We start from the raw sequence: 12,744 nt of genomic DNA, 5'->3' as shown, positions 1-12,744 counted from the left end.
TTCTTATTAGTGAGTTTTGAGAGTTCTTTGTACTCTGATGTTCTTTATCAGATACATGTTTTGCAAATATTTCTTCCCAGTTTACCATTGGTATTTTCATTCTCTCAGCAGTGTCTTTTTAAAAATTTGGTTGCCTCATTTTAAAAAATTTTTCTTTCTGATAACCTGTTCTTTTATGGATTGCACTTTTGGTGCTGGTTCAAAAATATTTTGCTTACCCCTGTATCACTTAAGATTTCTACCTGCTTTCTTTTACCTAGAAGTTTTATAGTTGTAGAGTTTTCATTTAAATGTTTTAATATTTTGAGTGATTTTTGTGTGTGGTGTGAGGTATGGGCCAAGGTTCATTGTCTTTGCATATGATTGTCCAGTTGCTCCAGCGCTATTTGTTAAAGTCCATCCTTCTTCTGTGAAGTTGCTTTCACACTTTATCAGAAATCCATTGACCATATGTACATCATCTATTTCTGGATTCTGTTCTGTTCCATTTATATGTATGTCTATCCTTTTGTCAAACTTTCCTGCCTTCACGACGGAAGCTTTATGTTAAGTTTTTAAATCAGGTAATGTCAGTTCTCATGAGTTTTTGTTCTTTTCAGATTTTTTTTTACTATTTCTATTTTTTAACCAATTCATAGAAATTTTAAAATTAGTTTATCAATTTCTACTAGAATGTGCTGCTGGGATTTTGATTGGCATTGCATTAAATATATAGATCAATTTGGGGTGAATTGATATCCTAACAATATTGGCGCTTCTAATACCTTAGGCGTTGGATATCTTTCTACTTATTTAGATTTTTAAATTTATTTCATCGGCATTTTGTGTTTTTCACTCTTTAGATCTTGCACATATTTTTGTATACTTACAGCTAAATATTTAATGGATTTGGGGTGTGCTATTGTTCAGTAAGTATTTGTTGAATTCATGAATAAATAAACAGTGCCAACCTACTTGTGAGTGCCTGTCTTGGCTCTGTAATCAAATACAAGATGCTAGAATAAGATTGGAAAATTCAACAAATTTCTCAGTTATGAACAGGTCAGCAGTGAGGTAAGAGATCTAAGTATAATTCTAAGAGGTAAGAAATCTGGATTTCATTTGATACTCTCCCTGCCACATTCTTTAATCTTGATTAAAAATTAAATTATTTTTAGCCAGGCACAGTGGTGTATGCCTGTAATCCCAGTGGCTTGGGAGGCTGAGGCAGGAGGATCTCATGTTCAAAGCCAGCCAGCCTCAGCAACTTAGCAAGGCCCTTAGCAATTCAGTGTGACCCTGTCTCTAAATAAATATAAAAAAGGGCTGAGGATGTGGCTTAGTTGGTTGAGTGCCCTTGAGTTTAATTCCTGGTACAAAAAAACATATATACATATGTATTTTTTAATGTATTTCAACAGCTATTTCTCTCTGCTCAGGGTCTGCCTCCTAGCACACCTTTTGGGACAGAAAGACCCAAAGTGGCTTTCTCAGTAGATGCCATAGATAGTCACCTTCCTTGCATGATTTGAGGTGCTGAATAGTCTATTTGACCAACTGTTTCTCACCCATTGGCCTGATTTGGCTCCAAACCTGCTTCTTTTACATCATGCCTTTCAGTCCTTTGGGTAAGATATTATATTTCCATAAGGCCTTAATCATGTGTTCCATGGGGGGAATATAGGTACTTAGATTTATTCCATCTGATTAACATGTATTAATCGAGCACCTACCATGCAGAAGGCCCTTTTGAACCTCCAAAGTGAAATGGCATCCTTCCCTCGAGGAGCTTACAGAGATAGGGAATTAGGTCGTCCAAGTCAGTGTTGCTTGGAAGCAGGCAAGACTGCTAGTCTGAGAAAGGAGTGCTGCACGGGTGGTTCAGCTCACTGAGGAACCTGACTTTGGGGTAGGTGAGAAGAGCGAGGGTAAAGGGAAAAGAGGACCACAGAAGGGACATTGGAGTAATGATAATAAACTCCACTGACTACATTCCTTCCTTTTTACCATGAGAACAACTTGTTCAAACTCAAAAACTTTATACAAAGAGATACTGTGTGTAATTTATTAATTACAATACCCTTGGCTCTATGGTTCTATAGTTTAGACTCTTTGTCACGTAACTCCATGCAATCTTGTACAGCAACTTTATGCAGTAGGTAGTGAGGATACTAATTAGGAATTAACTGCCCTAATAAAGAACTGCAAAATCAAGTTTTATTTCTTGCTTATATCATGGACAACTAACTCAGTGTGAATCAAGGGAGAAGCTTTGCCTCCCAGATTCCTTTCATCTGTGGCCCTGCCCTCTAGATTCTCAGGACTTAGGGGAAATAATAAGGCAACAACGGGGAAGGGTTTTATAGCTGTGACCTTGAAGTGGTACATGTCACTTCTGCTCATTCAGTCACAGCCTCACCTAGCCATGAGGATGACTGAGAAGTATCTCTGATTACTGTGTAGAAAGAGTAGCATTTGGATATGGTGGGTCAAGCAGCCTCTGCCACAGTAGCATAGGGAAACTGAGGTACAGAGTGATCAGGTGACTTATAAAAGGATATACAGCTACTAAGTTCAGGAGTTAGGATTTCCCCTAGGTCTTCTGTTTTGATAGAATGGGAAAATGATAATAGCAATAATAGCAATAATGATACCTAACAGTTTGTGAGCGCAGGTGTGTGTTAAATGGGGCAGTATCCATAAAGGTCTGAATAAGTTCCAGGTTCCGTTCCTAGCCACAGGATCTGCTACACAGTCCTAGAAAGAGCCAAGGATCTTTCCTGAGAACTGCGGACAACAGCGTAACTTTGTGAACCTACAGATTGTGCTTCCCCATTTGTGGAGCCCAGGGAAGAGGGCTGAAGAGACCCCAGTGACTGAGTGGTGCCCTCCCTACAGGCCCAGGAGACTGGTCCCAGCAGGACCCAGCTGAGGACTGGAGCTGCTGCCCCTTGGAGACACCTTCCCATTTGTCCCCAGAGGACAGCCCTACAGAGTCAGGCTCTGCACCCTGGCCAGGGATGGGAAAATCCCTTGGCAAGCATCTGTTCCCTTAGGAGTCCTTGTGGGCTCCAGCAACTTCTAAAAGATGAGCTTTAATTATTATAAAAGCTCCAACATGAATGAATAACTAAATTGGCACCCTTCACTCATATATTATTTATGGGTTAGACTTTTAAAATAGCTCTTTTCGTTTGCGTGGCAGAGATGTTGGGACAGAAACCACTCCGTGACTGGCATTTCTGTGACACGAGGAAGGAAACATGAAAGGTTTCTCAGCACAGAGTTGGGGGAGAGGCTGCCACTCTCATTGGAGTTGAGGCTGAGGATGTTGGGGCGCCCTTTGAGTCGGAGCTGCTCTGAGGGGTTTCAAGATGCAGAGAGATTTGTGGGAGCTTGGGCCTCGAGGCCGCTGCCCATCCCTTCTACCAGGTGGTCCAGCAGCAGAGGAAGAGGTCTCTGAGAATGTGTGGTTGAGGCAGCAGGGGCTGCCGTGACTAGGCCAGGGCATTATGGTGGATCCTTGGCACTACTGCCGCATGTAGCATTTCTAGCCATTTGGACCTGCAGACTGGCCTCCAAATAGTGTGTTCTCAGCAGAAGTGGCCTGTACCATCTCGAAGAGCAGCACTCTGCATTTCTCAGTTCTCAACTATTTATCCAACATACTGTTTTTAGCCCCATTTCAGGTGTCTGACACGATGTTGGGCCAGTCCACACCTGCACCAGTAAGGTTCGAGGTGCCCTCTCCCCAAACACCATCTACGACTGGCATTCTCCAGCTGGCTCATGTTTGCCTGTGACATGTCCCTGCCTTAATCCGTGCTTCTAACAAGTGTGCATGTCTTCACAGGATCTTAGCCTTTTGGGTTTCCTCTTTTGTAAAGTACCTGTTCCTGTCCTTGGCAATTTTCTCAAGTAGTTTGACTCTGAAATGGAGACAATAAGTTGGCAAGGAGATTTATTTAAGGTGGAAAGAACTTGAACATGTTAAGATGAAGATGGAAGGGAGAAAAGGCTGAGCATTCATCTTTCTCCCAGGAAGGGCAGAAAAAGGACGCTAGGGATCTGGCCTCATCTGGCTGGGGCAATGGGGTTGCGGGGAAGGGAGCTGGTGCACCGGCCACCCCCAGCTTTCAGCCTGTTTGGACTGTCCGTTGCACTTGGATGTAAAAGCAGTAGAGGACTCATGAAGTTGGACAGGAGGGAAAAGGTACCCCACTTAGACTCTGAGAAAATGCTCTATGTTTTTAAATGTTGATAATTGCATTTTTTTAAAGGGCCAGGGGAGGGAAGAGATGGTGAAATTTCAATGTATGGGATATGGTACAAATAAAGTACAGGCATATGACAGACAGTAGGATTCAAGGTGTGGACCCTCCTGGCTGAGCAGAGTCAACATAAAGGAGAGTTTGAGCTCAGCCCCCGTGGTGTGGCTTTGGGTTAGACTGTGTTGCTGGAAGCTTAGAGAGGAGGGGTATTTATTAGAAGGGGCTATGCAGGGGGTTGAAGTGGCAAAACATGGGCCGAGAGGGACCATTCCACAAGGCCAGGAAGAAAGTGATGAGGGCCTGAAATGAACTGGAAGCTTTAGAAAATAAAGAAATGATGAATGAAAGATGCTTTACAGAGGCATGACCACGGACCTTGGTGATGAATAGATGTTGAATGAGAACTTAAATGGGATAAATGAAGAAGTGAGTGCATGGGTCAAGGAATATGGTGGGGAGAGGCTTAAAGAAACTCCATAGCTTGAGATTAGGCCTCTAGAAGGACTGAGATATTTATTGAGCACTTCCTACAACCCAAGTGCAGCAGTAAAGTGCCAGAAAAGAATAATGAATAAGGCTGCTACCTACAAGGAGCCTATGGTCTCTGCAAGGAGAGGAAAGTGTGTGTGGGGGGAGTAAACCAACAGATGTATGAGTAAGTACAGTTATGGTAAGTGCTGTGGTCATGCACAGTGCCGAGACCAAGGATAACAGGGGGGACCTACCTTTGAAAGGTCCCCAGGGAGGACTTGCACAAGGAAGTGATGTCTAAGAAGAGCTGCAGAATGAGGAGGAGCCAGAGAGGAAAGGATGTTCCAGGAAGTGCCCCTCTCCTAAGCAGAGGGCACAGTGTACACAACAGCCCTGAGTTTTTGAAGGAGGAAGTGGCAAATCTGAAGAATGGAAAGAGGTTTGAAGGTTGCCTGTAGCAAGGAGGGGTGATGAGCTTGGAAAGGGAGGCACAAGCCAGAGCATGCTAGGCATCAGGGCCATGGTAAGGAGTGACTTTCACTCTGAGTGCCATCTTAGCCTAGGAAAGATGTCTGAACAGTGGTCCCCCTTATCCACTTCTCAGGCTTTCAGTGATTCATGGTTACTTCAGTCTGAAAATATTAAATGGAAACATCTCAGAAATAAACAACTCTCATGGGTAAGCATTGACTACTGTAGTTTATAAATGTAAGTTCTTATTAAATATGTTTATCAAAAGTTTCATTATACAAATTTTCAAAGATACACCAACGTAGGAAGGATAGTATCGTGAACCCCCATAGGTAGCTCATTCCAAGTCAATTATTGGGGGTTTTCATTTGTCTCATCTGCTTTCTACTTTGCTGAAGCACATTGAAGCAAGTCCCAGACATCATGTCTAAAAATCAGTAGATTAATTTTTCTTACATAACCATAATGCCATTATCACACCTAACACAACTATCATCCTTGAGTATTGAGTCTATAATTCACATATCCCCAATTGTCCTGAAAATATTTTTTGATACATATTGGTTTGAATCAAGATCCAAACAGGGTACACATTCATTCCATTGTGACCTCTCCTAAGTCTCTTTTGATCTGCAGCAGTCCCCATTCCTGTCTCTTTTCTCCCTATTTGTTTTAATGCCACTGACTTGAAGAACCTGAGTCAGTTCCTGTAGAATTTCCGGCATGCCAAGTTTGCTTCTCTGCTTCCTCATATTGTCATTTAACTCTTTCTTTCTTTACCAGGGATTGAATCCAGGGGCACTTAACCACTGAGCCACATCCCCAGCCCTTTTTAATTTTTTATTGTGAAATAGGTTCTCATTACGTTGCTAAGGGCCTTGCTCAGTTACTGAGGCTGGATTTGAACTTGTGATCCTCCTGTCTCAGCCTCCCAAGTTGGTGGATTACAGTCCTGTACCACCTACCTCTCAATTTCTTATTAATTTCTGAAAATGGAAAGTTAGCTTGACAGACTTTATGGATTACGGTCCCACATTTTTGTCAGGAACATCATACATGATGGTGTCCTCCATGATGGATCCTGTCAGGAGGCGCATAATGCCGGCTTGTCCTGTTCTTGGTGCTACTGAGATTTGTCAGAGAATTCAGGTGTTAAGAACTTGATCCTTCCTGTGTAAACTTCCCCCATCAACCTGTTATCTAATGGTTTTATTTTCAATGATTTTTTTTCTGAATCAATCATTTCATTAATAATTCTTGACCTCTTCCAGTGTTGAGACCCCACGATTTCCCACAGAAATCAGAGAAGGGAGAAGCCAGTATATGTTACTGATGAAAAGTCCTCATGGAACAAGAGAAATTGGGCATTCGACTCTCAATTCAGCTACTATTGAACGCTACTTATTCTGGGGAGTGAAGCAGGAGAGATGAGAGGACATAGGACTGGATAGTAATGGCTTTTTGTAAATGTAGATATTGAGCCTAGGAATCCCAATAGAGAATAATCTTTGAAAGCTATGTATAGGTTGAGTATCCCTTATTTGAAATGTTTGGAACTGGAAATGTTTGGGATTTCAGATATTGGAATATTTGTATATACATAATGAGATATCTTGGGGATGGGACTCAAGTCTAAATGTACAATTTATTTATATATACATCTTATAGCCTGAAGATAATTTTATATAATATTTTAGTGACCTTGAATTTTGACCATGACCCATTGCATGAGGTCATAGTGGCATCATGTCAGCACTCAAGAAGTCTCAGATTTTGGAGCATTTCTGATTCTGGATTTTCAGATTAGGGATGCTCTATCTGTATGTAAGAATAGAATCTCTCCTCTTGCCTTTAATGTTTCCCACTGGGCATTTGCCTTTGGGCAGGATGAGAGGTGCTGATAGATGCCGTTGTTAACACAGAGGGCTGATGAGCCAACCCCTGCCCCAGAGCTGAGTGGCACCTGTTCCCCAGCCAAATCCCTGTAAGAAAGGTTGGAGCCAGGCTCCCACCACCCAACTGCTATTCCAGCAGCTGCAACATAACTGGAGCTGGTTCTTAGTAGGAGATTTTTCCATGATGAGAGTGAACAAGTTATGACATGTGGGCCTGAAGCCCCTGCCTAGTGACAGAAACCAGAGCAGAAGGATCTGGGATAGGCCTCCCCCAACAGCAGTGAGCAAGAATGACCAGGATATTGCAAATGCATGGGGCTCCTTAATGGTGGCAGCCATGCACAGGAACCTTGGGGCTTTCAGAACCCTAAACCGTGTCCTGTGGCTGATGGACTAGTAGCTGGCTGGGTTAGCATGGGAACCGCAGGACGCAGAAGAGCAGAGTGTGCTCTGGGGAGGAGAAATGGCTTATCCAGGCATCGCTGGTGATGTCCACCTGTTGGAAGGGCCACCCACAGTTGGCATGGCTACCTGGGCCTCACTGTCACCCTATGGTGGTAGAACTTCCCCGTTCTGCTGTCCTGGAAGCCATGTGCTCAGTCTTAGCCACATGAAGTCTGAGCTGTACTTTCTATGTGGAGATGACTGGTAGGAGGATGGAAGTGCCAGACTAATGCATGGGGGTGGAGAGCAGGTTAGGACTGCAAGCAGATTTAGAGGAAAAACTTGGTGACCGCATGGCGTCTGTTTTAGCAAGTTTATGTGTGTGTGTGTGTGTGTGTGTGTGTGTATACGTATTTGTTCGTTAAGGTGTCTGAATATTCGGTGAGTTTATGATCAGAGAAAGTGGAAGGGGGCTGTTCCTTTGTTGGTGCTGTTTTGGCAGAAAAGTTACCAGGGGAACTTCAGGATTTAATCTCCTGACTTGGGTTGCCATGGAACTCAAATAAGTTAAAAGCAGGTTTGGGGTAAGATAAGGGACAGGTCAAACCAGAAAGCAAGGGAGGGGACAAAGCTTACAGGTAGGGTGAAAATAAAAGAGTGGGTCTAAATTCTTTTTAAGGCTGATAGGGCTGCATGGACCTATACCTCAGCCCCACTAAGGAAGAGTGGCATCACCCACCGTCTTTCGCTCCCGTTCCCCAGTGCTAAAGTGGATCTGTACATTGTTGCTTCTCGCTTATGTGTGGCCCATGGAAAAGAAGGGGATACCAGTTACTTCCTTAGGGGGTGGGTGGTTAGGAGAGGGGAGAAGAGTGTCCCTTCTGTTCTGAGTTGTGGGGAGGACTGATGTGAGACCTAGCTTGGCCTGGCAGGGAGAGCGCAGCGGCCACTACCACTTCCTCTCACCACCCCAGTGAGGTGCATATGAGACTGAGATTGCAAGGCATAGCACTCAACCCAGTGGCCATTGGGTTCTCTTGGTTCCAGGGACAAGCATGAAGGGCAGAGCTGGGGGTTGTGATGTTGTGAAACCCGTTTACCAAGTAAGCATCCCTTTAGAGACTGAGCGACCCATGCAGTCAGATGAACTTTTCAGAATTGCTCTGTGGATGTACAAGTTTATAGGGACCCATCCTACTCAAAATAAAACCTGGGGACAGGGGGTGGCAGAAACTCACAGGCAAAGGGGGCTGGAGATGGCACTGTTCAGCTGCTAGACAGGAAGGTGGATGGACAGGACAGGTGAACTTCCCGGGGCATGGAGTCACACAGATCAGGGAATATCCACCTTACACTTTGACAGGGGATCTGATGGCTTCAGAGGAGGACCTCTTGGGAGCTTGAGAGTGCATTGGGGAATGAATGGACAAAGAGCTACTTCATATGCCTTTTATCCCCTGAGTTTGCTAACAGGGGCATGAGGTCTAATTTTAGCTGTGTACTTTCGGTCCTCTATGACTCATGGAGGGCCACTCTAGATGCACAGATTACTTACATCCTTGAAAATGTGACCAGATCATCTCATCTCTAATTTTCCCTCAGGTTATCATCTTGAATGTCATTTCCAAGGCTCCTCATCTGATTAGGTGCCCCCTCCATAATTCCCCAATGCATACTATTCTTTTTAGTCATGGTGGTTTCTTTATAGTTGGGCTTTTGAAGGGCCATTCTGACAGTAATGGAAATAGACATGGTTGATACTGAGAAAGCAGGGTTGAATTTGGTTTCAGGCACATCTTAGGGGTTTTCTTCCTGGAATAACCATCTGTATGTAGCTTTCCGGTTTTCGTGTTTTCTTCCTTTCTGCTTCTCCACCTGATTCTCCGAGCGCTTCCTTGCCCGAGCACATCCTGCCCCCCACCTTGCCATCTGGGCAGGGGCTGGGGTGGGCCTGGGGTGGGGACAGGAGGAGCAAGAGGGCCTTACTTTCATTTTTGAATCTTCTTTCCTTGGTGTTTACCTTCAGGGAACTGACCCTTGCAAAAACAAATAGTTGTGGATTTAAACACACATATGTTTTTGTTTTTGTTTTCCACATTCCCGGCACAGCCACTGCCTGGCTGTTGCCTTCTCTGAGCCGTGGTCGCAGGAAGGGTGGCATTTTAAGCAGGATGAATTGCTGCTTTTCTGCACCCGGGGCCATCAATCTTGCCTTGAACGCTGGTTCTGCTGGTGTGCGGGCTCAGGCTCATCTTTCTGAGACAGACTTATTTACGGAGCCATGGCTAAGGTAATCTCACTCCCTGGCCCTGCAGCCTGGGCCTCTCTCGGCCACTCTTAAAAATAGCCCAGGATGGAGAGAGAGAGAGAGAGAGAGAGAGAGAGAGAGAGAGCACGCCAGGGTCTGGTTACCGCCTGTGCTCAGGGGCTGATCTCACCTCGCTGCCGTCTGTGTCTGGCAGCTCGGCCCTCCTCAGGGGCTGCTGGACAGGATCATGGCCCTGCAGGAGGTGGTTAGCCCATCAGTCCCTCTGGCTCTGACCTCCAAGTCAGTAGTAGCTCCCCTCAAGGGACCAGGGGGAAGGCCTGGGGAGTAGAGTCCTTCCCAGGTCTCTTTGCTCAGCCAGTTGAGTGGGAAATTCAGTCCTGGGAGCATCAAGTCCTCTATGGAGGACAGTTATTCAGAGGACAAGGGTGGGCTTGGGCATTGGCCTGGCATGGTGGGAAAAGCAGTGTTGAGGGTAATATCTGCTTTCCACACCCTGCACTTTCCCCTCCCCCAGTGGCAAACACCTTTGCCCATCCCTAGCAGCTGGGAATGGTCCACAGGGGCCATGTTCTTTCCCTCCTTGTGTCCCTAAAAGCCTTCCAGGGGAGGGAGACAAACCAGGCTACAGTTTGGTCTTTGGTCTAAACGAAGCAGTCATTCCTCGATGACCTTGGGGAGGCCTCATCCTGTGTTAGGCTTGTTTTCTCTCTTGTGCAATTATTAGGTGGATAATTCTGGCTCCTGTCTCACCTCAAAAGGATGTGGTGAGATTGATTAGTCAGATTGAGGGAAGAAGAGTCCGAAGTGACTCTGACTCTGAGGAGCAAGGGCTACAGCACTGCAGCTCTGCTCAAGCTGGCCAGTGGACCTCATTTCTTTTGCGTGTGTGTTCCTGTTTGGGTGTGTGTGTGTTGGTGTGTTGGATGTGAGTCTATGTGTGTGAGAATGAGATGTGTGTCCCCCACAGTTCACTGATTGTCAACATTGGTCATTTGCCTGCCACCCTGCCTCCAGCCCCCACCTTTCTTTTGCTCTTTTGGATTTGAAGGCTCTGGGCCCCCTTTTCTCTCTTACAGACTCTCTCTGAGTCCAAGCTCCAGGGAGACACCTGAATGGCAGGTGCAGATGAGATAACTAGTCATTTTCAAAAGGCTCAGAGCAACTAAGAGCCAGCAGGCCCCTCCAGCCACCTGTCTCACTTTTCTTCCCTGACCCTCCTTCACTCTCTAGTTTCTTCTTAAGCCTCCTCAGTCTTGTTTGCTCTGGGCTGCAGAACTCTGCATCCACTCTTTATTCCCTTCATTTGGATTCCTATCCCTTTCTACTTGTCCCTTATGGGTACTTCCAAGTTTCCTTTAGCAATCACCTTAAACTTCCCTTCCTGACACCCTGTCCCCACTTTACCTTGCTTTTTCCCAATAGTGGCACACAGCACACTTCATTGTAATGGCTCATTTAATTAATTGTTGCCCCCGCCAGGGCGTAAGTTCTATAGGGATGTGGTCTTGTGTGTGTGTGTGTGTGTGTGTGTGTGTGCGCGCGCACACACAGTCCTAGGGATAAAGCCCAGTGCCTTATGCATGCTAGGCAAGTGCTCTGCCTTTAAGACACATGTCCAGTCCAGGACATGACCCTTCTTGTCTTATGCATAATTGCCTAGCACAGTGTCTGCCTCCTCATTTGGGCTTGGTACATATTTGAGTTCATTGTGAATGAATGAATGAATGAATGAGCAAGCAAAAATGAGTCCTGGGCGGGCGATGCTTTTGATGCCCATGCTCATTGCAGAGGTAACTGACCCACGGCCCCATTCTTGCCGGTGGACTCCCTCTCCACCTGTCTCAGCCCCTCATGCTGATGGCCCTCATGGACCACAGGCTCCTCCGGGCTATTTGGCCTGACCTGGGATTCCACAGGAGATCTTGTTCCAGCACCTGGGCGCACTTCAAAGAGGGCAAAAAACAAGAGCTCAGCTTTCGGAATATTGGGTGCCCAGGAAAGAACTGAAGACTCTTGAGCAGCCTCAGTGAGGAGCAGACTCCCCCCAGCACAGGCAGCTGCCTGGACTGTGGCATCAGTGGCCGCTTGAGACTCACCCCCATTCCCCTACCCCTCCACCCCAATTCCTATTTGAGTCGAACTCAGCCGACATCCAGCTTCTCTGTTCTCCTTGTCTGTTCTCGTCTTCCCCCCACACTAGCTCCTGGCCCCGGTACTCAGGGTGGGGGCTGCTTTTCCCAGCTCGTCCCCCACCAGCCTCTAGCTCCCAAGAGAGCTGCCCCTTTCGCTGCTTCCTGGGGCGGCGGCAGCGGGTTTGGAGGAAATGGGCTCACTGCGACTGACTGACGTCTCCACCTGCTGGCCATCCTGACCCTTGCTGCCTGCAGCTCTCTGGCTCTGTCCCCGCCACCACTGCCGTTACTGTTGCTGCTGCTGCTGCTGCTGCTGCTGCAATATTTTATAACTCATGACCCAGAGACCCCGGGTAGGAGGCATGCCCCAGCAGAGGACCCGGCATGATGCTCCTGCCAGGATCTGCTGCTGTCCGATGCTCCGAACAAGTTTCCCCTGAGGAAAAGTGAGAGGGGGCGGGGAGCTAACCCTCTGACTGTGTTGCTGTCCCCTAGGGGCCCTTCCATGAAGACTGAGGCCCACGTAGCTGCTAAGAACCTGCTGGCATGACATCAGCCACGGAGTTTGAAAACGTGGGCAACCAGCCACCGTACAGCCGGATCAATGCCCGCTGGGACGCCCCGGAAGATGAGCTGGATAATGACAACAGCTCAGCCAGGCTCTTTGAGAGGTCCCGGATCAAGGCCTTGGCAGGTACTGCTTGGGGCCACAGGGGTTAGAGAAGCATGTTCACAATCCCAAGGTCCATGCCCCTCCCCACGACAGTGAAGCCTCTGTGCATGTCGGGTGAGCCCTGGCATGGCAGCGATAGAGATGTGTTTGCTGGGCTCAAAGAGGCTAGGCAGCCCTGAGAGGGAGCAGAGGCTCTAGC

At 46.6% G+C, this 12,744-nt stretch overlaps 1 protein-coding gene across 4 annotated transcripts in view; it reads left to right on the top strand.

Moving 5' to 3' along the window:
• SPTB (spectrin beta, erythrocytic) overlaps nt 1–12,744 on the top strand; it is a 122,602-nt gene that overhangs the window by 40,405 nt on the left and 69,453 nt on the right. For all 4 annotated transcript variants that reach the window (XM_081292551.1, XM_081292553.1, XM_081292552.1 and 1 more), the window contains one exon: nt 12,368–12,566. In XM_081292551.1, coding sequence (XP_081148677.1) covers nt 12,419–12,566 — 148 coding nt within the window. In that variant the 5' untranslated portion in view covers nt 12,368–12,418. The remainder of the gene's footprint in view (nt 1–12,367; nt 12,567–12,744) is intronic.

The sequence above is a fragment of the Spermophilus citellus genome (genome assembly GCF_964194105.1).
Source record: "Spermophilus citellus genome assembly, chromosome: 4".
In the NCBI taxonomy this organism is placed as follows: Eukaryota; Metazoa; Chordata; class Mammalia; order Rodentia; family Sciuridae; genus Spermophilus; species Spermophilus citellus.
Note: the sequence above shows the minus strand (reverse complement) of the source record. Positions and strands in the feature narration are given on the sequence as shown.